At 43.9% G+C, this 26359-nt stretch overlaps 1 protein-coding gene across 1 annotated transcript in view; it reads left to right on the top strand.

The window, feature by feature from the left end:
• The window catches only part of LOC120554430 (nck-associated protein 5-like), a 124615-nt gene that overhangs the window by 42108 nt on the left and 56148 nt on the right, over window positions 1–26359 (top strand). Inside the window, 1 exon segment of the mRNA XM_039793313.1 lies at window positions 21870–21933. Coding sequence (XP_039649247.1) covers window positions 21870–21933 — 64 coding nt within the window.

Below are 26359 nucleotides of genomic sequence, written 5' to 3'. Positions count from 1 at the left end.
CTTCCACTCATTTTCCCACTCTTGATTTGTCACGGTTTGTTTTTCCCCTGAATCTTCTTCTGACCTTGTTTTTTAGTAGGTAGAGCGTGGCCAGTATCAGGTCACATGGCCCAAAGCTGGCCTCACCTGCCGTTTTCTGCCTGCCGGAGCAGATGGTGTTTGTCTGTGACCCTTTCAACACCTTAGAGGACATGGAGGGACAGGGAGGGATGAGGAGGGTGGCCGGTCGGCAGGCAGGGGGCCCCCGCTCAGAGCGACTGGGAGGTGTAGGGGGACGCAGGGGAATCAGCTGGAGATCCACGGGGTTTAGGACAGGTTCGCGTGGAGCTGCAGCTGCAGCCCAAGCCAAAAGGACATTAGCGACGACATCTGCCGATCAATAAACTATTTGTCATGTTCATAGAGCAATGGAGCTTCGAAGATGGCACAGATAGAAAGTGGAGGTCAGATCAGATGTGCGCTTATCTGAGGGATTATAGGTAATAGGACTTTTTTTGTGTAAGTGAATTTGCTTGTGGGTCAAATTTGAAAAGTGACCAGTTTTTTCCTGTAACTGTTAAACAGTTCTTGCCTGTTCAGACATTGTTGGATTTGAGATTTTGGATTTAAAAGCATAATCAAAAACTGACTGAAGATGTTGGATTTTTAAAGTATAGTTTTGTAAAATGTTTGTCCTTTGTCAGTGTCACTCCCATTGTGTCATTTGGATTAGTTTATTCAAACGTTTCCTAATTGTTTAAGCTATTAAAATGACAAAGCCACTAATCACTTTAGTCCGTACAAATGACTACTATTTGTTTCAGTTTAAGACGTCAAAAATGTCTCTAAAAGCACTTTAAGTAACCTTGAGTGTTTCCTAAATGTGTCAATTAGGGGACACAAATGTAAGAAAATGTCCTTATCCTTATGAAGATGGCAAGGTTAAGTGAGAGAGAGAAAAACTATTTTTTTTTGTGTTTTTTTGTGTGTGTGTGTGTGTGTGTGTGTGTGTGTGTGTGTGTGTGTGTGTGTGTGTGTGTGTGTGTGTGTGTGTGTGTGTGTGTGTGTGTGTGTGTGTGTGTGTGTGTGTGTGTGTGTGTGTGTGTGTGTGTGTGTGTGTGTGTGTGTGTGTGTGTGTGTGTGTGTGTGTGTGTGTGTGCACCAAAAAAGACCACAGGAGCACGAAGCTGGGAAACAGCTTTACAAATCTGGACCTTGCTGATGTTACTACAAGGCATATCTGGCCTCAAAGACGCCTGTGTGCTGCCGGCGGTCTGAGCGATATGAAAGGCTGTAATCCTCAGATGAATTATGTGGCGAGGCCTGTTCTGTCGATGAGGAGGTGGATAGGGTTCAGCCTCCTGCAAACCCTCCAACGCCCCAAGGATCTGCCGTTTCGCTTGGGCGAGAGCCATGCATTTTACAACTTTAATTGGATAAGTTGACCGGTCTAATGCAATAATTTGATCATGCTAAGCTCCAAAGAGATCTAATACACTCCCAAAGTATATTTGTGTGCCCTCTGAAGTGAATGACTTAGCCTAATCCATCCATTAGAGGTCACTTTACTACCCAGGAGTCCGGACTCTAAAATATCTCAAAGGAGCCGTCAGTGGGTAAGTAAATCAATCCGTGAAACCTTCATCAGAAACCTTCAGGCACTGCTGGAATTTGGTAAACGGAGCTTTTGAAAAAGTCAGTGGGTGTTTTCCCCTTCTTTTTTTATTTATTTATTTATTTTTTACAGTAAGAAATGCATTAAAATCTACCATAGCTTGGTTGGTAGCGTGGAGTTGCATCTTTTTTTATCTTTTCCGTCAGTGAGGAGTTAACATGATGAGGAACTCCATGAAGCAATTAATTAAGGAGGTGACACTGCTGCTGCCCTGCGACACAAGTCAATATTTGCTAGTTTATCTCTGTGAAGATTCACTAAGTATGTCTGGCTTTGGACACACTGGTCTCCCGAGTCCTTTAAACGCCAAGCGCTCCAGCCCTGATTCATGCGCAAAGTCTGGCCCCGGCTAAAATAAATGCATCAGTTTTGTGGAGCTTATGAGAGGAAGAGGTTAATTGAATGGGTTAATGAAGCCTTTTACTGATGCTCCCTCAAGGTTGTTTCATAGCTGCATTCCCATGCACACTCGGCAAGAGTGCTTAAGCAGTGATATGCTACGCCTGTCTCCCCTGCATTGCCTCCTTTTCCACATATCGCTCACCATAAGCCTCCGTGTTTCTTTTCTGGTGCATTCAAGGTTAAGTATAAAGCTAAGCAGCTGAATTTACTCCAAAAATAAATCTATACTTAGCATAATGGAGCTAACCTTTTCCTGCAGTTATGCTGTTGTAATCAACAATTTTTGTTAGTGGTTTCACAACATGGATATGCAGTGTTTTATAGGACTTGTGACACGTATTCTTGGCATTTGGATTGAATGGGCTATTATCTGCATTCCTCAAAGCAATTAGCTGTGTTTAAGAGCTGAGTCTTGCATAATGGCTAATTACCACTGTTTGTCTAAGTGAGTTCTCAGACACTAATTTGAATGTTTTGTTCTGTAAGAAAAGCACTTTTATTAAGCATTGTTTCCGAATATTACATTTTTTTTCTGATTTGTCATTTCTACGAACAGACATGAATATTCAGGTCTATAAACTTTGGTTGAGTTTGTCTTTCCTTTGTGCAATGAAAAGATTTTTTTTCATCAAGATCAGCTTTTGGAGAATATGCCATGACTTCTTTTTTGTACTACTGAAATTGTGTAGTTATTTTGACTGTCTGTTGCAAATAGTTTTGGAAAACATCCTCACATTTAGATAAGAGGAGCAATAGATCTTGTGTGGTTCGGATCGTTGAAAGATCCTGTGTGGTTTTGGCTGGTGGAAGTCACAGTGGTTGCATCCATGCTATTTACCTTTGGCTCAGGGCTCTTTGGAAAACATCCTCTCATCTATCTGAGAAAACAGGAAGAGGTGAAAATGTGTGAAATTCATAACATTTCAGTCATAAGAGGGTGAGTCCTATGAGCGATGAAGTGCTGATTTAAAAAATTCAATAAAAAAAAAGAAATACACCAGTGTGAGTGAGAACTTCACATGATGTGTGTTTGATTAAAGAATTCAAGACACAATATGTCACTGCAGTAGAATATAGTACTGGACATACGACCACAGATTTTAAGAAAAGAACATGTAATAAAAGAAAACCATTGGAGTGCATTGGGAATCCCACTGGGTGGTGGATTTTCAATTGTTTGGAAAGAATTTGTTTCCTTTTTAATATATATCAATGTTACCACATTTTGAGACGTTAGATCATTGTCATGTACATCGATTGATAAGTACATTGCATTTTACATTGTGTGTACTACAAAGTCTGATTTTGGGGGAAGTCAGCTTGGTTGCTTATGGTGCAAAACGAGGCTTCAATAGCCGTGTTTCCATTCACATATTTTTCGCATCAGAATAGCTGTATGAAAACGGTAACATTATTTTTTTATGCTTGCTTGAGGTGGTTTTTGCCTTTTGTTAAAGAGTTGATGCGTTAAATAGGATATGGAAATGGATTTACCGAATGACTTCTGACGTAAAGAAGATTTAACTCCCAGCCCTGATCATCAGTATCCACTGTCGGCGTCTTGCCATTATCCCAAAACATGTCTTGTCTCCGGACAGCATGAAACAATACATGAAAGAACAACAAAAACTTGCTCGATTGAACAAAATTCCTGAAGACCTCTTTCCGTGTTTCTCTTGTAGATGGGTTAGATGGCCAAGGCAACTTGTTTTGTTTCCAGTTGGCAACATTTACTTCTTCTACTCCACTTACAGAGACTGATGCGAATTACTACCCTGGAAATCCAGAGTTCTCGTGAGAGCACAATTTGAATTTGCTCAGCGAGTCACTCTGGCATTGAGTAATGATGCTCATTAACTATGCCCTTGTAGCCGAGCTGCAACAATCACATCGGTGTATCTGATGTCGGCGGACCAGAGGCGGGCTAAACAGATGACGACAGTTCAATCTACCAGTTAGCTCCTTGGATGTGGGGCTCTGGATACATCACCCTGTGTATTGTTGTGATTGGTCGTAGTGTTATCCAATTGCATGCAGTGAGATTTTCAAATGCATGCTTGGTGCCGCTCCTCGAGTTGGGCCATTTTCAATACTCAATGCCAGAACCTTAATCTTTCGGATTTGGGTCTGGATTTCCAGGCTAGCGAATTACAGCCATGTTGATGGAAGCGCACCTAATTCACATTTGTGTTTTGTGTCATTTCAAAAGTTTGCTTCAAATTCCCTTGACAGTTAAATGGAAACACGGCTAATTGGTGTCTTGACGAAAGTATTGCATTAAAACCTCACTAAACTACTACCACATTGAGTTTCAGATAACATAACTTATATAAACAAATTGTGTACTACCAACTCCACTTTATGGCACTAAATAGGAGGATGGAACGGTTTCTTCTGCGAGCAGTGAAATGAGTAAATGCTAAATGGGAAAAAAAGAAAGCAAGGACCTCCTCGTGACAGGAAACAACAGGCTTTTGTGATTGTACAAATGTGCTGTTAATTTAACTACAACTAACAGTAGCAGCACTGGTGTGTGAGAGGATACCACTGAAATTTGTCATGGTATGAAAGCCCCGTTTGTTTACCATAATCAGGCGAGGAATGTTATGTACATTTGAAAGATTTACTGGTGATTAATTAAAGATTAACTCCAGCAGCATTAATCCTGCTCATTCCAGTCTTGATGAAGCTTTTCCTGAGTTCCACAAGGAAGAAAAATCTCACTGGACCACCATTCCGACTATCGTTCCGCCCCCATCCCTCTGCTAAATGAAACATGACAGAGGTGCATTATCGCTTTCGTTGCATTACACTCTTCGTCTTGCCACACAGAAGTTAAATGACACAACACACACACTCATAAACACACAGTCTCTGGAAGGGCTCTTGCAGCGTGACCATTCATGTGATTTGCATCTGTCTGGGCGTTGTGAGCTGTGTAGATCCTGAGCGGGCCTGTGTTGGGTAAACAAACATGCTGCCTGTCTACAGCTTGGCATTTCCTTTGCTCGTCTTGATATAGAAAACACCCCACAGCCCCCTCTTCCCCAAAAAGAGTCTAGCCATGTTGACAGCTAAATATCTCCTGGATACATTGTAGCCACCCATACTCTCTGATGTGTTTCCAAATGATTTTACACCGCTTATTTTCCTCACTTGTATCAGACATTAAATAGCAGTTCTCAGAAGCATGTCTAAGCTTAAACACAGCATGCATGCTAATCGTCATCAGGGCGCTGGAGAGATGGGAAGGAAACAAAGTTGTTCTTCTTCTCCTCCTTCTGTGATTAATCTCTGTTTTGGAACACACACCTAGACTGGTCGAGTAATGAGCTCAAGGGACGCATCCTGGCCTCCCCCGGCCACTCCTGGTCGCTCATCTGTGATCAAGCTGCAGGAGATTAATGTCATGGAGGAAAAGTGTGGCTGATGGCTGGAGCCCTGGACAGGATGTTTGTACATTCAGACACACGGAGTAACAAAGTGCATTTACTCTTGAGTGATGAGGAAAAATTGTAGTTTTCACTCCACTGCTTTTATCCGATGGCTTGAGTTGAAGCTTTACATATAAAACATATGATAAATTCATAAAGTATGATACATTGCAACAGATTAACTACCCGACAGCATAAAGCAGTTGAATTTAGCTCCATTTGGACCAACTACAGCATTAACGTGCTATTCATCAATGATTTAACACTGAAAAAGGGGCGAGAATTATCACCTTTAGTCCATCCTTAGACTAAAGATAGTACTGTGATGAAATACAAATCAAGAAATCCAGTTTGAATAATACATCCATGGGTTTAAAGGCTTAGCTGACATGAAAATACAGCACTATGAAGGAGAATATCCTGGAAAGAGTATTTCCTCATACATTTAGTTGTGTTGGATGTCGTCTCATTGTGTTGCGAAAGAAATTGAGCCAAGTTGAACTTTTTTCTTGGGTTAGTATTTTAATTTCTTTAAAAGACTCGAAAATAATAAAATACATAAACTTGCTCAAACCTACCACATAGGCCCCCCAAAATACAATGTACATAAAGTAACAGGATCCATACTTGTAGTTTTACCTTGCTGAATTGCCACTTTGACTTTTGTAAAGGATGTAAATATTCTTCCACCACTGCACACACACTAACACAACTACCAGCATACCTTTAACTCGAGCCACTCTACACTGTAGTTCAAAGGTGCTCACACATACACGTTTCCTCTGTGTGTGCACAAATGCACACTCACAACCACGGGCATCCCTTTTCCCTCAGACCACCCTCCACCCCATTACAAGTCCATATCGACCCGCCGTCCCTCCAGCCACTGTCCCAGCACCTTCCTGTCTCCCTCACTCCCCCCCAATCCCTGAGGAAGTGTGTGTGTGTGTGTGTGTGTGTGTGTGTGTGTGTGTGTGTGTGTGTGTGTGTGTGTGTGTGTGTGTGTGTGTGTGTGTGTGTGTGTGACAGTGGTGGAGCCAGGCTGGCTGTGTGGGCGGCCGAGTGTTTCCAAACAGTGGAATCTGTCACTGACACCCCTGGCAGAGCAATAAGCAGCGCCTTAATGAGCTCAGCAGATCACTCAGCACAGTGAGCACACACACCACACACAAACTCATAGGTGCATGAACATAACGATGAAGACACACATACAATGCAATAAATGGACATAATATTTGTAATAACCTATATTCACCCATACATATGTGGGCTGTAATATGTGCACATACTGTGAACACACAACACATATACAGCGATACACACTCATACACATTTATTGTTGCATGCATGCACAAACCCATACATTTCATATGCTTGTACACACACACACACACACACACACACACACACACACACACACACACACACACACACACACACACACACACACAATTAGTTTCGCTAACAATTCTCACGCGCTATACAAACACACACACCCCAAGACTCTCATTATGCAGTTAAAATGGGAGAAAACGAAGTTAAACAAACATTGGCTGTTTCCTGATTAGAAGAAAATGGGGGGAGGGGGGGTTCTTGCTGTGACTCTTTCTGAAACAAACACCATGGCTACGTAAGTCGGTTGTCTTTTTGTTGCCCTACAGACGAGAGCCATCGCTCAGCATTCGCTGCTCTCTTGATCAAATTACAGTGGAACACTGCCTTCAATATTTCTTGATTACGCTGCATATCTATGTGTTAGTGCTGACTAAGCCGTCCATTTGTCTTTTTCACCCAAACGGCACAATAGTGTCTAATTGGTGACCACCTGCCCTTAGAATCAAATCACACTCGCTCTATATTCAGATTTCCTTGCGAGACAGCTGCGCTTATGATAAACACAATTACCCCTCTGCAGGACATTTCGGTCACATGCGCAATAATCAGGCATCATGAATCTTTCGTGAGTTTTATGATGACAAATGGGAATGTGGCAGCCAGTTTTACGAGACATCTGATAACGAGAACGTGACAGGACCTGTCAATTTTTCATGATTTCCATTGGGTGATGCTGCATTTCCCAGAGTGAAATTAATTTACCTCCAAACCCAGCAAGTGACAACACATCCCTGCATGTTTATCTCCACTCTTGCTCAACTTGAAGCCCCCCCTCCCTTCCGTTCTCCAGCAAACTAATTTTCTCACATGGTTGGTGTCATTGTTCATTAAGGACATTAGTGACAGTGAATTTGGGGCAAAGTGGCAGCGATGGCACCGGCTCTAAGTCAGCTCTGTCCTTTCTTTCCCCTCTTTAACTGAGCACTCCTGTCACCGGGACCCTTTTAATTCCCCCTTTCACCCCTCTGGTGCCCGCCCCCTCTCGCACTGGTCCTATTGGGGAGCAGACAATAGAGTGTCCCCCCTCCTATTCTGCCTCTTCATCCCCCCCTTCTCATCTCCCTCAGCCCTTGCAGGCGTCCTGCCTGGTTGAGGCTGTGGGTTCCAGGCTGCAGTTTGTCACAGCCATTCAGCTGAGACTGATTGTGATTGCGGCAGATGGGCTGGAGCCTGCTCCGTCGCTTGGTCCAGGCAGACCCAAGCACTTCTTCAGCTTTTTTTTTTTTCTTTCTTTGGCTTTCAGATTCTGTCCTTCGCTCCCTTGATCTTGATCTCTTCCTCGGTTGTTCCTATCAGTTTTTTGTCAGTGTCTTCTCTTTCTTTCTCGGTGTGGTTTTCCAAAAGCTCTGTGCCCCTTGTCCAGACTAAAAGTGTTTTCAGATTTAGCCTCTGGAGGTTGATTTTGGGGTTTCAAAACGTGAGGATGGACTGCCAAAATTGAGTGACCATTTTTAAATTAGGGCCTCTGTATTCTTCAAACAAAATGCTTGTAATATTGTCTAAAATCATCCCCCTTGTTCCCACACCTTTCTGACATGACCAAATACATTTCGCAGTGACTGGCTAAGTGGTGCAGGATCTGAACTTTTCTTTACATAATGACTTCCATTTCTTCCACATCTTGCCTCTCTCAATGATGGCAGGCTTTTGCCTTCAATCAGGGTTGGATGACAGATCATACCTAGTTAGTTTTATGCTCCCTGACACCTTTTATTGTGGAATAACGGTCTTTCTTTTTCTGGTTTGTTTTTTGCTCTTTTGATCTTGATGATCTCCTCTTCTGTCCTTTTTTGTCATAGTTTCTGCCTCTGTACTTAAAGAGTCCAGTCAGTGGTACATCACAAGTCGGCTGCCTCTTGCCTCTTCACGTCCCCTTGTTTGAGTAAAAACCCCCCTCGACACTCTTGTCACCCCCCAAATACTCCTCCTCCTCCGACAAACCCCCACCCCAACCTCTCTTCTCCTCCCATGAGAAAAGAGCCACCTTCAGCGAGGCAGCGGAGCAGCCGTCTCTCTGAACACATGTTAAATGTTCCGCAAGCCCGGGGAGGAGGGACGCAGTCAGAGAGCTGGAGAGAGACACAGTGACAGGCAGAATGAGAGAGAGAAAGAGATAGAAGCAGAGACAGGCTGTGGAGAGAAATATTCTGAGGAGAGATAAAGCCAGGAGGCGGTTTTTTTTTGGTGTTGGTTTTTTTTTTTTTGGTTTTTTTTTGTGTGTTTGTGTGTGTGTGTTGGGGGGGGGGGGGGGGGGGTTGGGGGGGAGGGGGGGGTGGTTGTTTTTTTTTTTTTTGGGGGGGGGGGGGGGGGGGGGGGGGGGGGGTGGGGGGGGGGGGGGGGGGGGGGGTGTGGGGTGGGGGGGAAAAAAAAAAGAGGGGAGAGGGGGGGGGGGGGGGGGGGAAGAAAAAGGAGAGGGGGGGGGGGGGGGGGGGGGGAAGGGGGGGGTGGGGGATTGAAAGGGGGGGGGGGGGGGGGGGGGGGGGTGTGTGGGGGGGGGGGGTGGGGGGGGGTGTGTTTGTGGGGGAGAAGGGGGGGGGGGGGGGGGGGGGGGGGGGGGGGGGGGGGGGGGGGGGGGGGGGGGGGGGGGGGGGGGGGAAGGGGGGGGGGTGGGGTGGAAAGAGAGGGAGACGGGGAGGGTAGAGGACAGACTCAACAAGGACTAGGAGGAGGAAAGGGAAGTAAGGATTTTGATTGTTTGAGGGGAAAGAGGAGACGGACACAGAGGAGGCAGTTTGGTCTCAGTCAAGTAGAGAGCCAGGCAGGGTGCAGTGTAGAGCAGGCAGTGCTGCATTGTGGATGTAAACTTTATCATCTGCGGGATCAGCGGATAGCAGCTGCGGAGCAGGAGGAGAGCGTGCTGGTGGATTACCATGTGTGTCCTCTGAATGCACCAGGATGCTGCATCTTCATCAGGGTAAGAAGCGGGCAGTCGTCAGCATACATGGCATTCCAAAACTGCATTATTTCTTTTGCAGATGCAAGATTGTACTGTCTTGTTGAGTGATTTACATCATTCTTTTCTGGAATTTCAGGGTATCCACTCACATGTGCCATACTATGCCATGTTGTCAGAAGAATACATGCAACCTTCAGCTTTTGCTAGTAGCACCTAATTCAAGAATGATTTTTTTTTTTTCATGTTTTTTTTCACACCTCCTTCAGCCATCTTCACTTTGTCCTGAGCTGCAATTTTTCTAATAATCTCCAGAGGAGGGAACATATTTCAACTAGCAGCATTTTACACATGTGCAGGGGATGGTCTCTGATTCGCACTGAGCCCGATTAGCCAGTTGTGGAGGGAATTGCGTGTCCTGTTGCTAGTGGCAACAGGATTGGGCTGCTGCGTAAACCACTTTGATTCTGATTGATACAAGAAGGAACCAGATGCACATTGTTAAAGCAGACGTAAAACAATTGGGCATCGCAGGGGATTTGTATGTGCAGGAATGCACATGTTTTTCTTCCCACTGCTTCTTTTCTTTCTTTATACTCACTTTCTCAAAAAGATTAAGATTTTCTACCCGGCCCACTAATCCCAAACTGAAATGACTAGTGTTGAACTGGGTGTGGATACAGCGAAGTGGTGGGGAATATGGATTATGTAGCCTCTCTGTTATGATCAGCTTCTCTGCAGCTCCTTATTAATGTGGCGTGAAGTGCTGCAGTGCTAGTGTCCATATGTCAAAGTCACAGCAGGTCAGAGGTCTTTTACTCATAGTCAGCCATTTTAATAGCACACAGAGGCTGGGATGCTGGCAACCAACACAACCAAAGATGCCAAATGTAGAATTCAGGACACTGGCTTTATATATTTTTAGCTGGGTTTGTTATCTCTAAAAACAGAACTGCAAGAGAACATGAAAATGAGAGCATGGGAGAGTATGGGAGGTATCATCCTTCACTTGCTGGTGTTGTCAAAGTGCCAAAGAGAAATGCCAGTCCTTGTCTTTTTTAGAGTTTGAGTTGAGTTTTTCTTGCCCTGGGAACTAGGCAAAAAATAGCATCTGTCATCTAGTAGATGCTTCACAGTGGGAAACCCCAATTGATGTTGGCAACAGTAGTTAAATAAGAGCGTAAGCAAAAGTAGTTTCCTATTTTACAAATCTAACATTGCTGTATAGAGAGTTAATATTGATCTGACCTTTAACCCAAACGTTTCACAGTGGTATACCTGGAAGTCACACTATTACTACGAGATCCTCAGGTATTATAAGTGGCCAGTGACCTATCATTAGGGGTGCATGATATATCGACTCAATATCATTATCGTGATATCACACTGCGCAATATTATATCCAAAGTGTCGCGATAAGTATGCAATATTTTGTTTATTTTGTGGAGCGCTGCGTCCCGTCCGTTGGCTGTGTGGCTTAGTTGTGTTCGATTTAGAGCCCGCTTGAAACGCTATAATGATCATGTTTCATTGGCCAGTTACCGTGCCACTTGCACATGTGGGTCCACTACACAAGGCTCCACTACGTGACAAACGCTATGTAGCGTACCACGTGTGTGCATATTTCGACAGAGTGACAGTGTAATTGAAGAAATATACAACAACAAAACCGCACTATTTTCTCAATATCGTGCAACTTTACATATCATCCCTTGAGAACTAGTGTTTGCATACATTTTTGTTTGAATCTGTAATCTACTGTATAGCCTTAAATCACGCTGACTCAAACCAATAAACCGAAATCAACCAGAGCGGACATCTATCAAATATGTATTTTCATTTCCATTGCATGTACAATCCCCATTACTGTACTTCCTAAAGTTTACAATGTAATCATGTGGTCCAGTTTCTATTTAACCAGTGTCCATTTAAAGCCTTTATTGGGAGCAGAGCAGCAGCCAGTGATATCATCCCACCAGCAGGGCAGATGTGTCGCTGCACTGGGCAGTTTGAGCCCGCTGCCCTCTGAAACCTACCTGGGGATTACTGCATAAGAGGATTGCCAAGTGGAGGGATTTGATTTTATAGAATTAAAACTGTAATTCTCTCCATCCCGATCCACGCTGCAGAGCAACAATTTCTCCACATTATCTTCTCCCTGCGGCCCTTGTTCTTGTTTGATCAACACATTCCATTATTACATCATGCGTCCTATTTTATATATTTAAGCACTTTTGGTTTAAAAGTCACGCTGTATGTTTTGGTGGAATGTCAGAAGCCTCACATGGCGTACGTTATTGTACAGTAAGCTGTGTGATACCAAAGCAAATTCTCTTAAAATAAATAGAGGTTAAAAGTTCATTAATTTCAACAGAAATTGTGTACTGGGAAATGTTGAATGCCAGTTGGCATTAGTAAAGTGATAATCATTACTCTAAACACTAAATTAATACCACTCCAGCAGACCATACTGATTCATGTGCTATTGTGTTCCCTTCCACCCCTCCAACTCTTGTCCGTCACTTTGCCTCTCACTCCTCTACATCCGATTTTCCCAACTTTTCCTCCTCCCCTTTCGTCTCCTCCCTGTATGTGGCGCTCTGTATTCGGTGACCCTCAGCTAGCATATTGGGTCCAGGTCAAACTGAATTACGGAGGAATGTTCCCCTGTTCAATGGCTGGCCCAGTGGGCCTCAGCATGGGAGCACTTCCCCTTCATTGACAGCCAGGGGACTTTCATTTTGAAGGAAGAGGGGGTGGGGAGGAGCTCCTTCCAGACAACTTTTACCATATAATTCCCACTGTCTCTGCAGTGTTCATTGGTACCGTGGAGCCGTGAGCCAAAGCAGCCGGTTTAATGATGTGTACGTGTGAGGCACATCTCAAGATCTCAGCACAAGCTCTGTTGAGACGCTCTGCCTCTGTGACTGCAGGCCATCCAGCTCAATTAAGGGTGCTTTGAATGCATTCCTCCCCTTTCGCCTGCTCTACATTTATCTTCCCCCACAAACAGCACGTGGGAACCCTAAAAAGAGTCTCGCAGAGCTCTCTTAGGCTGCTATGAACCTGTTTTTTTTTTGCAAATACATTGCCTGAAAAAACAACTGCTCAGTAAAGGATTTTGACATTTTGCCAGGCTGCACATTTATGATTCAAAGAGCCAGAACGCATTGCATTCAAGCTGAAGTCTCATGCTTTGTGTTTCACTGAATGTTAACAAGTTAGTCCCATTTTCCTGGTTCCCTATCAGCTGCCTTTTCTCTGTGTCTCCCGTTGGCTTAACTTGGAGTAATGTCACTCAGGAAAAACATAAAGTTTAATGGTCCGAAACAATTTATAACCTATAAAAGTCTTTTATTCGCTAGCTATCAATGGCTTATTGCATGCACTGACTGTTTTGCCTGGAGACAAAGCATTGCCCAGACACCCTTGCTGACTCTTAAGTGATGTCATTAGAGACGGAGCATTTTTTGTAGTTTCTAAATGGATGAACTCGCTCCATGTGAGTTCACCAAGGTGCGAAGACTTGTGGGCTGTTTTTTTGCAGTTACTGCTTTTAAACTGCCTGTTTTCCAGGCTTAACTGCCTTCAAATATTATTTCTCTTTGTATAATAGCAGACATAAACATCTGTTTTCCTTTCATAAAAGCTTTTGTTTATATCTCATATTCATGCTTTAAAGTTCTAGAAAAAACAAATGAAATCCCCCAAATTGGATCTGTATAGTAGTCCTGCATGCCAACAGTTTACAAGATAATATGGTGCTGTCCTTGTTTATTATCCTGCTGACACTTTCACAGGCGCATGCATCTTACAAGTTTTTAGATCAAAGCGGTCAAAACCAACTTCGTGAGCACTCCCTCTTGTTTCATATTTCTTTCCTCGTCACAGCGACGTTCTCAACAGAGCAAGCCGTTTACGAGGTTGGAAAGGGGGTCAGTGTCGTATTTGAGGTTGCGCTGGGCGGGGAATGTCAACAAACTTCAGCTCCCCACTATCTTGGCTGTAAATCATCGTATAATAGTGGGAGAAACCTGCAGGACCTCGTGCAGTGGCTGGAGGTGTTGGCACAGCTGGAAAGGAAATGGATGGAGGCTGCTGGAGAAGCTCACCTGCAGTAAAACTCTTTTCCAAACACCTCTCTTGTTGGATTTAAGCTTTATTAGCCATTGGGTGAAACTCTTTGCTTAGAGTAAATTACAATGAGTGGAGTAGCTTTTAATTACTTTATTACCAGCATTCCAGAGCGCCAGAATGGAAATGCCATGGCAATATTCCTGTGACAATAAGTACATGGAGGCTGGCTGGGCAAAGGCAAATTTAAATTGATTGATCCAACAAAAGAAACTGAACGCACGACTTCTGAAAAGGAACTGTCTGCAGCAAGAAACAGATGCATGACTTCTGCAACAGCTGCCCAGCAACTTGTGCTCACAAACACACACATGCACCCAGGGGTAGCAGTAGAGCAGGTAGCAGTAGAGATGGCAGGCCCGTGGTTTTCAGTGCTCCTATTTTACCGTATACCTTTGTTTCTATTGTGTGAGAACCGGCCATTTGTCTGCCTCTGTAAAGGGCTACTGTTTGCTCGCTTCTCTGAAAACGATGTGTTGACAGCCGGTGTAAAACACCCTATAGCATTTGCACAGTCTCCATGAGTCAGCAGAACATTCTACTATTACAGTACAGTAGTACATGTTGTGTCCCTGTTCCCCAATTACTTCAACCCAGGCCAGCCAGGGTGTAAAATACAGAACAATGGATGAAACGTGTGGCTTGCCTAAAGTATGCGGGCCTCATTTTTTTATTTATTTATTTATTTTTTATTTTTTAACCACTGAACATGTCAATGTTAGTTACCGTTTGATTTTTATTAAACTGACAGATATTCAATAAAGATGCAAGAGTCAACACACTTGCATCTTCGTTTGTTTGCATCTTCCTGAGACATTTGCGTTGCCTTTTTCTCTTTTGGATAACATGTTCAGTTCCAGTCCTCTCCTCCCACACCTTTCCAATGTCTGAATTTGGGAGGTTCATCCCTCAATTTTCTTTTTTTTTTTACTTTCAGAAACTGAACATTTGACAATCTTTACGCCTCAATTGGCCAGGTCATCAGAGGTGGAAAAAGAATGCACGACATGTGCTTAAACTAGTTAATTTCAAGGATAGCCCAGCGTTAACATCCTTTTGGTGCATAGATCTGCTGAGAAGTTTAAATGCGTCTTGACAGAAGTATATTTCCCAACTCCGAAAAAAAGTCTTAGTGTCTGAATGCGCCTCACAAAACGCAGGTAAACTTCTAAATCATGAGGTAATTGTAGTCCAGTGTGAAGGGAGCTTTACTTAAACTCAATTATGTGTAAGTGTGTGTGATTCAAGTGAGATAACCATCACTGGAAAAACGTAGACACACGCACAGGATTATTACCTGTTTGAATGTGAGCGTGTGGCTGGGAATGCCTTTTGATAAGCTCCATTTGTTTTTCTCTTCTGGGGGTATGAAACTTGCTCCAGCTCTGTATCAACATATCTTTCTTCATATCTGTGGTTGTTCAGGTCCAGCAACAGTGCATCCTTTCAGGTTGGAGTCATCTCTCTTTTATGATTTGGACATAAAAGATTCAAAATTGTGTGAGTGTGTATGCATGTCTCTGCATATCTTTGCCAGTGTTTTTGCACATGTGTGTTCATGCATGTGTTTAGGAGTGCCCTCTTGTGTGTTTGCGTCTATCTCTGTCCCCGTTCTCAACGGGCCGGGCTGGTGAATAAAACCCTCCCGGCAGGCAGGCGGACGGGTGCTGCGGCCATTTTTAAAGCGCATCTGCTCATCCGCAATGTTTCGTTTCGTCCGGACAGGAATGTGTCTGTGGCTCGGAAACAATTGAGGTCAGGCCATGCTTGCAGAATGAGAAAACATTTAGGGAGACAGACAGACAGTCAGGCAGGGGTAATCCACGCTCGGCGAGTGCATTCCTCAGAGCTCAGGAGGAGTCTCCGAGGATTCCTCATGTCTGAATTCTGCTGCTTCAGAAGTGCATACATTTGATCTGATCTTGGCCTACAAAATGATGCGTTTAAACCATTGCCCTCACTCTGATTCTGCAGATAACTCCCTCAACTTGTTTACAACTCATTCTCACACGGTCTTATGATTGCATCTATCAATCATGCGCTGTGAGATCATGTCAAAAATGAAAGTCACGTTGCACCAGTGTAATTAAGATATCCAGAGCTGAGACGCTCCTACAGCACTGATGTTATCACAGAAGGAAAGGATAAACAACTCGGAGCATTCAACATGTTGTTGACTTTGGAGAAATTCTGCTAATCGTGATTGTCTCAACTCGTTTGACTGCTTTTACTCCAACAATGTCCAATACACAACTCCATATATCAGAAGGAAGTATGAATAAGGGAAGTTATGTTAGGGTGTTTATGACCCACATTGTCACAAGACATTCTGGTGGCCAAGTCAATGTAGGAAACATCCTTGTATTTTTCATAGTGCATGTGCATGTAAATGTGATCCGACATACTAAAAAAATAGCATACTGAACATGATGAAATTTCTTCATTGCATAAAGAACAAAACATGTTGATTAGAAATATGCCTTTTCATAAAGTAAAGACATTTCAAGGCCACATGGCAGCTTGAAAAGGCATGTGTTCTTTGTGTGCTCACAGTACAACCTCATCACATTTCACCTCGTCAATAATTGATGGTCTGCCGTAGTGAGGTAAAGCTCATTGTGGCTGGCTGGCTGACTGGGTTGGGTTTGGTGTGTGTGTGTGTGTGTGTGTGTGTGTGTGTGTGTGTGTGTGTGTGTGTGTGTGTGTGTGTGTGTGTGTGTGTGTGTGTGTGTGTGTGTGTGTGTGTGTGTGTGTGTGTGTGTGTGTGTGTGTGTGTGTGTGTAGGGTGCTGACATGTGGCTCCTGTTTTTCCGCTGCCCTCCGGTGCAGACGGGGTCTGTGGCGGGAGACCGGAGGTCAGGAACCAGCTGTGGGTGAGGCGGTGGAAAACGGCGCAGGTCAGGCTGCCGTACGGCATCTTTTTGGTGATTGATTGGACCTGCTTAATGCATTGTGACCAATTGAATGGTCACAGATGTGCGAACCCCACCCCTCAGATAAAACAGATGAGGGCAGCTTTTAATGCTATCTCTGTATTTGGTGTTTGACTGCAGAAAGACTCTTTAGAGAACAACACTGATGTTGCATGTGTTATTAATACAGGAATTAACACAAGATGTTGAGGTGGGAGATGATTTGTGCACAACTTCTAGACTCTTACAAGAGAATGCAATTAAGAATGAATCCATGTGGCCCCAAAACCTGCAAAATTTCAGTTGTGCAAGGTGTAAAAATGCTCAAGTTGACAAAGCCATTTTTCATCCCATCTTGGCTTTAACCTCCTGGAAGTTGTAACTCCGCTTTCCTGTCAGGCTTGGTTGGATGTTATAACTTATCAAACGCCTCGGTAAGCTCATTGTCCCGCACTGGTGGCTCGATTGAAATTTTGGATCGGTGCAGGAGGTTACATAACACAGCCGTAGGACGATTTAGGATGGGAATGACCAGTCCGGAGTCTGAGCCAAAATGTAGCCAGAATCCCTCTGAACAGGATGCCCTATGTGGGCCACGAGGATTGCGTGCATGTCAGAGCTCTTAACCCAGCAGGAGTGCAGACACTAATACATAAATGCATGGCGGCTCTGCTCTCATCCAAACATTTATGCATCCCACTCGACCACTCTGTGTACATTTGTGGTTCAGCACGATTGGAATGTTTATCTCCCCGTAAGCCTCAATGACAATATTGGAAAGATGGTTTACATTTATGCATCTTTTATGCAAACTGATGCGTGCATTTATGGCAGTATGAGTAACTGCTACAGGAAAACGGGCTGAAGCATTATGTGGTTTTTAATCTGTTAACATCTTTCTACACATAGGAGAGATTAACCACACTTGATAATAAGATGGTGTACAGTGCTGGAGAGAAATGGGAAACCAAAACGCAAGAGACAGCACTTTTGTTCTCTTTCATTATGTGCTTAACGGCAAACAATGTACAATGGATTAAACCACCTGTATGCAGGAGCCGTGATAACAGTGATGAAAACGCAGCTAAACGTCTGCCTCCCACAATGCAGTTCAAAGCACATGGGTCCAACATGTCAGCTCAGGTTGGCGAATGCTCTTGTTGTGATTGATCCTCCCTCAGCCCTGACAGATCGTGTCTTTGCATGCCGCAGACGCCATGAAGCAAACAGTCGGCGCGTTGTCTCAATGTGAGCTGGAGGAAAAAGCGTGAGAGGGGTTTCCACAGTGTCTGAGCAGGGAGAATGTGTGGAGGAAACAGGGTTGAGCTACTGCGAATGCAACAAGGCTGGTGTCAGGATCACTCTGTGTTGGGATGTCTGTCTTATCTCAAAGGAAGGGATGTACTGTAGAGCTTTTTGATGCTGCTGGATTTGCATTTGAAAAGAAGGGAAATGATTTTTGAAGGGTGGGTGGGTGGGTGGGTGGGTGGGTGGACGGACAGCAGATAGTGTCAACTAAAAATATGAGACCAAAACTTGTAGTTGTGTCCAAGCAGGGGTTCAGACTTACTGTCAAATTTTAAGGGAGTAAAAAATGAGCCTTGTTTTAAAGGTCCAATTAGTAAGTTTGTACCTTAAAACTCAAAGTATAATCTATATGACATCCTTATGACAAAAGGTCCTTGCCGCATTAACTTTTGATGCATAGAAACCGTAACACTGTGTGTGTGTGTGTGTGTGTGTGTGTGTGTGTGTGTGTGTGTGCGTGTATTCGAGATCAGGGTTGTCAGCTGGTTTGGCCTTCTCCCCTAAAGCTCGGCAGGGGTTAGGCCTCTGGTGATATCAGGTGATTCCAGGTCACTGGGAACTGCTGGAAGTCCATGCTGACACTGCTCATGATTGGCTGTTGGAATTCACTCAACCAAGCTTTATATTGGTGCTCAAAGAGGATGAAAAACAGTAGAGGGGGATGAGGAATGTATACACTGTCAGCTTGTGCTTTTATCACATGCTTGGATGTACAGGATAAAGGCATGGACTGTGGCCTGAAATAATTCCCATTTAGTCACAGTCAAGTGTGAAATATACACACAGCGCATAGACTACAAATAGATGCATTGCAAGAGCTTCCAGTTTTTTCTTTGCAATGAGGGGTTATTACAGACATTATGGGTGTGCTTACTTCTGATTTTACCTCCAAATAAAGTTTATGTAATGTGGAAAAATGTTTCTCGCCCAGTAAGACTTTGTTATAGTGATGTTGTGTTGCCAGATTTCAATTATTACTTTACTATTAGAAACAATGGCCATATCTGTAAAAAAATAAGACCAGAGTTGTTGGAGTTATCCTTTTAAGATGAGGCATTTAAACAGGAAACTGTTCTTGTGTTCTGACCCTGTTTGGTGACACATTAATTATAATATTATAATAACTTTTTTTCCCAAACACCATTATAACATAGCTGTTTGCATATCCAACAACTGCCTTCTACACAAGATAAACAGCCTTCGGGTTGGACTTTGACTATTTTGATTGGACAGTTGACACAGCTGGTAAAAGTTTTCGAAGTGAGTGATTGCCAGAATATGTCACTCTAAACATCTCATACAGAATATAGCAGATCGCTGATGACTTTCATGTGCGCTTGAATGCAGTTCAAATATCACATAATTCCACGTCAGCGCCAATTGGATGCGAATGTCGCCGGTGAGCATTTTGCACTGAAACAGTGTTTTGACTCCCGCTTGTGCCAGTTACTATAATTATGTTTAACACAGAATGTCAAATTGCTCTATATTTGGCGATGATTTTCTCCGGGCGCAGTTGGCTCATGCTCCTTTGCTTCTGGAACATGCCTGTGCATAAGTAGCCTGAAACTTAACCCCTTACAGGGCTGAAGCTCAGCCATAACACAGACTGGAGGAATGCCAGGCCGGTCCCGTTTAACAAAACAATATCTGCAGTGAGAAGTTCCAGAAGACACCCCAATCCCCCCCCTTCTTTCACATTTTTCACTCCAGGTAGTGTAATGGTTTGAAAAATACAGTATGTTGTAATAGGAAGAGACACATTGTGTAACTGGAACATGTGTATTAGTCAGTCTCAGGTGTGGAGCAATTCTGACACACACACACACACACACACACACACACACACACACACACACACACACACACACACACACACACACACACACACACACACACACACACACACACACACACACACACACACACACACACACACACACACACAGCACCTTCACTTTAATGAATGCATGTTCCCACACCCACATTTATGAATACACAAACTTCTCACACTTATGTAGACACACGCACTACCACACACCCAAACACACACCCCTTGTCTCGAAGCCTTGCTTGACTTCCTCCAAGATTTGTCACCACCGCACAAGTTCTTTCACAAGTGCCAGGCTAGGCTTTGCCTGGTTCAATCTGGTTTCATTAGAGTGGCGGTGGGAATGGCTTCCACCGGCAGTTAGCATGTAGCTCAGTGCACTCTTTTCTGTCCAGACGGTAGATTCATCCGTGAACCATACATCCCCAGCTGCCTCTTAATCACTGGGTTTTTTTCCCCGACAGGTAAGCCACTCAGAAACAATGATGTCTTGTCAAAGGCGACAAGAAGATGTTAGTCATGAGTTATTTTGGGGGTTGGGAGGGAGGTTGGCGAGGGGTTTGGGTGTCTGCTCCACTGAAGAAATGTGAAAAATGTGCAGGTGATTGTGATTACTTGTGGCTGTCTGCTGTATACACTCCTTTGTTAGGTCCCATGCTCCCATATTAGTTGGCTTTGAGTGTGTGTGATGTGTTCTTGTGAGCACAGAAAGTCTGGAACAATACTTTGATGAAAACTTCAAACGTACATCCCAGCTTTCGTCTCATACACAAAAGATGTCCTGATTTCATTCTGGAGCATGCTTTAACCCTTTTTGTTTAATCATTTTTTTTTTTTTACTGTGTTTACTTGTGATTCATTTTAGTTTTTTGTAATATTTGTACCTCATTTTGGAAAGAGTATGTGAGCAACACCTGAGTCCAAGACAAATTTCTTTTGGGACAACGAAGTATAACTAATCTTATCCTAAATATTTGCTAATTAACGCATTCATTATCTTAATAAGTGACTTAATTAGCATACCTAACGCTATGTAAGGGTGATAATTGGCGGACATCACAAGCCTCTTGTGTCAGTACACTGTGTTGACCTTTAGATCACCATATTTACATCTTTATGAATGCCAATGCAGCATTTGACATTAGAATTAATGAGGTTTTGGTCTTGTAAAGCTTCAAACACATGTTACACTGCCAGAGGAGGCATTTTCCTCGTTACACATTTGTTGGACTTTCAGACACTTCCAAACACTTGCAGAATGACAAGCTTTCAACAAGCTGTGAGATGCAGGCTGGGTTGTCCTGCAGCAGTGTTTTCAGTTGTTGTGATACCTCCGGAGAGGTCATAAAACCGGGTTCTGTATTATCAGTGCTAGTGTGCCAAGATTTAGCCTATTAAAGTCTGGAATGCCCTCACGTGGGAAACGGATTGGACGTGCACAGTCTATTTCTTTGTTTAGCTGTGTGTGTGTGTGTGTGTGTGTGTGTGTGTGTGTGTGTGTGTGTGTGTGTGTGTGTGTGTGTGTGTGTGTGAGAGAGAGTAAGGGAGAGTGAGTCTGTTAGGAGTTGTGTGTCTGGTGCGAGGATGCCCTGCTTTTTGTTTCCTCTGAGCTATTTTTGTCTGCAAGCTCTCCACTTTGTGTGGTTAGTTTGTGTGTGTGTGTGTGTGTGTGCGCGCGTGCGGAAGATAGACAAAGATGAGGCCTTCTTTCCTCAACAATAATTTTTGGGGAAAAACAATGATTTGGTGCAAAAACAGAACATTCAAACCTAGAACAATAGTACAATTGCCACTGAAATGCAAAACTATCTGTCAGTTTTAAGATTTGGACCTGACCGCCTGTGTCACCCACTAAACCATGATCACACATTGACTCTTATTTCATCTCTTCCTTCCTCCTCTTTAGGGAAAAGCTGGCCGTGGCTCGCCTGCAGAGGGAAGTTGCACGGAGCAAAAGCGAAGGAACAATGGTAAAGTACAGTGGAAACTGCTCGTCCCCTATAATCTGCTCAAAGCCAAAAAAGCCACAGAATGCTCACTTCACACACCGTCAAGCTGGGCCAAGCCGTCGGCCAAAGTCAATCTTTAGTGTCTCAACACTTCATCAGTTCATCTTGAAGAAGAGAACTCTGGAGAAATGCAGTTTTTTTTCCTAGCCATTTAGTACAATACTAAACAATACTACCAGTAGGTTGGATAAATTCCAGCCATTCTGCAGGAACAACAGGTACTCAGATGCATGGTCAGGATTTGTAACATTATCAAGCAGCAGCTGGGGCTTAATCTGTCAACAATGCATTGCGCTAAGCTTGACTGGAAATAGCTGATATTGTGCTTTCACTTCTTTTTTAAGTGAACTTGTGTAAGCAGGGGAAAGAATTCTGGAGGTGGAGATCTGCAGACGAGTGTGTGCGTGTGTCTAAGGGAGGTCAGAAAGTGAACCACGTGATAAAGCGGCGCTCAGCTGATTGCAGCCTCCGAGCAGAGGCTCTAACCGCAGGCCCAGCTGTTTGACTGCACCCCAGTGATGCCTCTGATTCTCTTTATGGCAGAAGGCCTAAAGCAACAGCACACAAGGGCCGATGCACTGCAAGATTTTCACACTATCGTGTTTCTCTATTGATCCCTGAAGGAGAAATGCTTGTTTTTTTTTTCTTCTCATCTCTCCTACGGTTAAGGGAGTTCAGATCGGGGTAAAATACAGAACAGCGCCCCTGGAGCCGGGCAGGGGTTCAGTGGATTGCTCAAAGGCACTTTGGCAGAGTAGATTCTTGCAGTCTTGGAGGCTTAAGCTTTTTTAGACACAAAGACATGTTAAACCGATTGTTATGGGTTGATGGAGAAGCAAATCTACCATGTGATTGGTTCTTCTTGTAGATAATTTACATTAGTTTTACATCAGTTCATGAAAGTAAACATTGAATATGATAGTGATTAATTCAGAGTAGAAGCACCTCTCTGCCTCCCTGACCTCTTTGTGACTCTCCCAACACTGTCATTCATGTGTATGTGAAACAAGAAGGTTGAGAATTGATTTCCACGGTGGGTGGCTGGATAGATGAATGGAATGCGTGCGTCCTCCAATGAAACCTACATATCACTGCGTGACCATCAGAGTCATGTGTGCAGCTAGAGTTGTATCCGGGCACTGCATGTTGGATTGTAGGAGTAAACCTGGCTAAACTGATCAGTTAAGATCACTTTCACACATGTGTGGTTCACTTGTAGTCCATTTCATGTCCACACTGACCTACTATAAAGGTACTAAGAGGTTTAAACGGAAACTATAATGGGCTGCCAGACAAGTAATCCATTGGCCAGTTTTGGTTTTGGTGGTCATTCTGCATCATCAGCACCACATAGCCCCACAGAGAAAAAATTATAACGTTTATTGTGCTTCATGGGTTTACTTGTCTTCTCTGATGTTTGACAAATGAAATGAAGTAGAATACAAGCACAAAGGGTCTATTTTTAACCACTTTTCACCTTCAACTTGTAGCATTGTGTTTAGAAGAGCACTTCCTTGGTAGTTCCCACAGTTAGTAGGTGGATGTATGGCAACTTATTTCTTCTCTTTGTGTGTGTGTGTGTGTGTGTGTGTGTGTGTGTGTGTGTGTGTGTGTGTGTGTGTGTGTGTGTGTGTGTGTGTGTGTGTGTGTGTGTGTGTGTGTGTGTGTGTGTGTGTGTGTGTGTGTGTGTGTGTGTGTGTGTGTGTGTGATTATTCGGTTTGTGTCCACACCTCACTGTGTGTAACACTAACCCTGCGTTCTCTGACCTTGACGTAGCCCAATAAAACTCCATCATTCGCCACGCTGTGAGACTCCATGAAGGCCCACCTCAGACTCACGCGAGTGGATGACATGCTAATTATTACTTTAGAGGGTAGTGTCTGCGCATGCACAGGGCTGAGAGGGAAAGAGAGAGGGATGAGTTATCTGTGCCAGACAGGAGGAGTGTGGGGGGGGATGGAGGAAGAAAAGGAGGAGGGGGGATACCACTAAGCTCCATTTGAAATTGGGATTATCCCCGTTGGAGTCCCCCTTGCACTCTCTCTCTCTGGCATTCCTGGGAGGCTTCGGAGCTCAGGCACGGTTCTTCAATAGAAGTGAAAAAGAGACTGCTGCATCAAGGAGATAATTGTCAAAGTACTGGCGGTGTGCAGTGGGAACTGCTCACCAGCCACAGCCTGTGCCCCATAGACCCACGCACACTGACACACACCCACTTCTATGCCCACTCACTTCCCCCAACCCCCATCTTCGCCTGCCAAGGGACTAACCTAGAGAGAGATTAAAACAGCCACAGACTTTTGAAGTGGCTGTACGTCTCCTCTGTATCTGACGCCTCTCTTTAACAGCCTCTGTTCCCTGCCTTGGTCTTTCCTCCCTACATCCATTAGTGTCTTCTGTGTAACGCGATCAGAGACCCAGAAAGCAGCAGTGCCACCCATCGCAGTCCCGTGCCGGCTGCTTCTGCTGAGTAGCACCGCGGGGACGTGTTATGCTGCACCATTACTAGTGCTTTGTGTTGGAAAAGAATGTGGAAAGGCATATTTATGATTGTGCAAGAGTTAGACACACACTGCTACAATTGTAAGCCTCAGGTCTCGCTTGCACAGTTACGCAGCCGTGAGTGTAAATGAAACGGCATCAACAACACAGTTTACTGAGGAGCGTGTGTTTTTAATTGGGTCTCCTGTTGTGAAACGCGATGGCTACTGGCAGTGCAAAAGTACAACACTCTTTTGTTATGGCTCATTTGGGAGAATGGCATTAAACCTTTTGAACAATTTGCTGGGCAATCAGTGTTTAGGCTCAGGGTATGAATTACAGAGTATTTTACCGCAAACGCAGCCACACAAGATGCAGTTATTAGTTTGGAGTGATATGGTCTAACAAGCACCAGATCTGTCTCCTTTAGACCACTGTTCGTTTCTTAAACTTTTATATTAGGGCTTAGACATTGGGGCTTTTGGCGTGCACCGCAGAGCGCAATCTTTAAAACTCAACAAAAACTCCCAAAACAGTGGATTTCCTGTTGGGTGTTTGATGGAGCACAGGTCATGGTTTATTCTATGAGGGCCTTGGTTTCTTTCCAACAAACCTGCCCTGTCAGTTTCGAGTGAAACCACTCATTCACAGCCTCGTCACTGCTGTAGGTTTTCTCTGGAATTCTTCACACCCCCTCCCAGAGGCGTGGTACAGGGCAGGGCTGCCCCTCTGTCTCCCACTCTCTTTTGATGCCACCCTAAAGTGCAATCTAAGTCCGTCAGGAGCAGGATGCTGGGTTTCCTGTCAGGGAGAAAACAGTAGTGCACATGTAGGCTTCTAAAGGAGGGTGGCTGGGCTCTCCATTTAAAAGGCATTTAAACTATTAGGTAAGATTATGACCACTGGAAACGGCTGTCTAAACAACGTGAAAATAAACTATCTTGCTTTGAGAGACTTTATTTTTCTTTGGGTTTTGCGGACGCTCTCTGATATCTGAGCTTAAACAGATTTGAGTCTCACACATACAGTAGATCCACACACAGTTATTTCCCGGGATGTTTGGGTTTATTACGATGTTTGAGTCTCTCACCGCTGAGCATTTATATGAACGCTAAAGGGACATGTTTTTGCTTGAACTTCTTGTGTATCTCACTTATTTAAGAAAATCTGATTTCTCCAGAGTATTTCATGTTGAAGTTATAATAAGAGTGGAGCTGCTGCATTTGTGAATATAAAGTGGGAGGGGGTGGCACAGTATGTTAAAATAGGCCCTGGAGCCAAGATAGGAATCTGCTAAAAACAGATTTCTCATGTGCTGCGGTCTACAAGATTCATGTGACATAGTTTGTAACGCTGGATCAAGGAAGTTGTACTTCTGAATGCCTATCTTAATAAGTCATTAATTAATTCATTTAAAGTAACTGGCATCCTCTACACTGCATATTTTCCTCAACTGGGTCAAATCTTTAGAAGGAATCGTCTGGATTGCTGTACAACAAAGACAACAGACATTCTTTTCCTGCAAACTGCGCCAAAGCTTTCAAAGTTGGACAATCAGAGAAGCCACACAGGGACAGCAATTGATTGTTAATTATGAGCACGGTTCCCCTGGTATACTGTATGAGTTAGTGCTTCTACTTGGCATAACAGTCTAATTAGTTTGTTGTAATGAGGCTATATCATGGTTTATTTGACAATGATTTATTGGTGTTTGAAAAAGCACCTTCAGGATGGACATCTTTTGTAGTATGCTCCAGCAGATAAAGAGAGGTTTCGAGGGGCTCCCAGCTTTAAAAGACTTTGGTCCGCTTGGAGATCCGACGCTGAGGGACCTTCATAGAGTGTTTCTGACAGCTGTTTGGAGGGTGTGTGACAGCTTGGAGGTTCGGGGACCGGGGTGGGGGA

The sequence above is a fragment of the Perca fluviatilis genome, chromosome 24, assembly GCF_010015445.1.
Source record: "Perca fluviatilis chromosome 24, GENO_Pfluv_1.0, whole genome shotgun sequence".
In the NCBI taxonomy this organism is placed as follows: Eukaryota; Metazoa; Chordata; class Actinopteri; order Perciformes; family Percidae; genus Perca; species Perca fluviatilis.
Note: the sequence above shows the minus strand (reverse complement) of the source record. Positions and strands in the feature narration are given on the sequence as shown.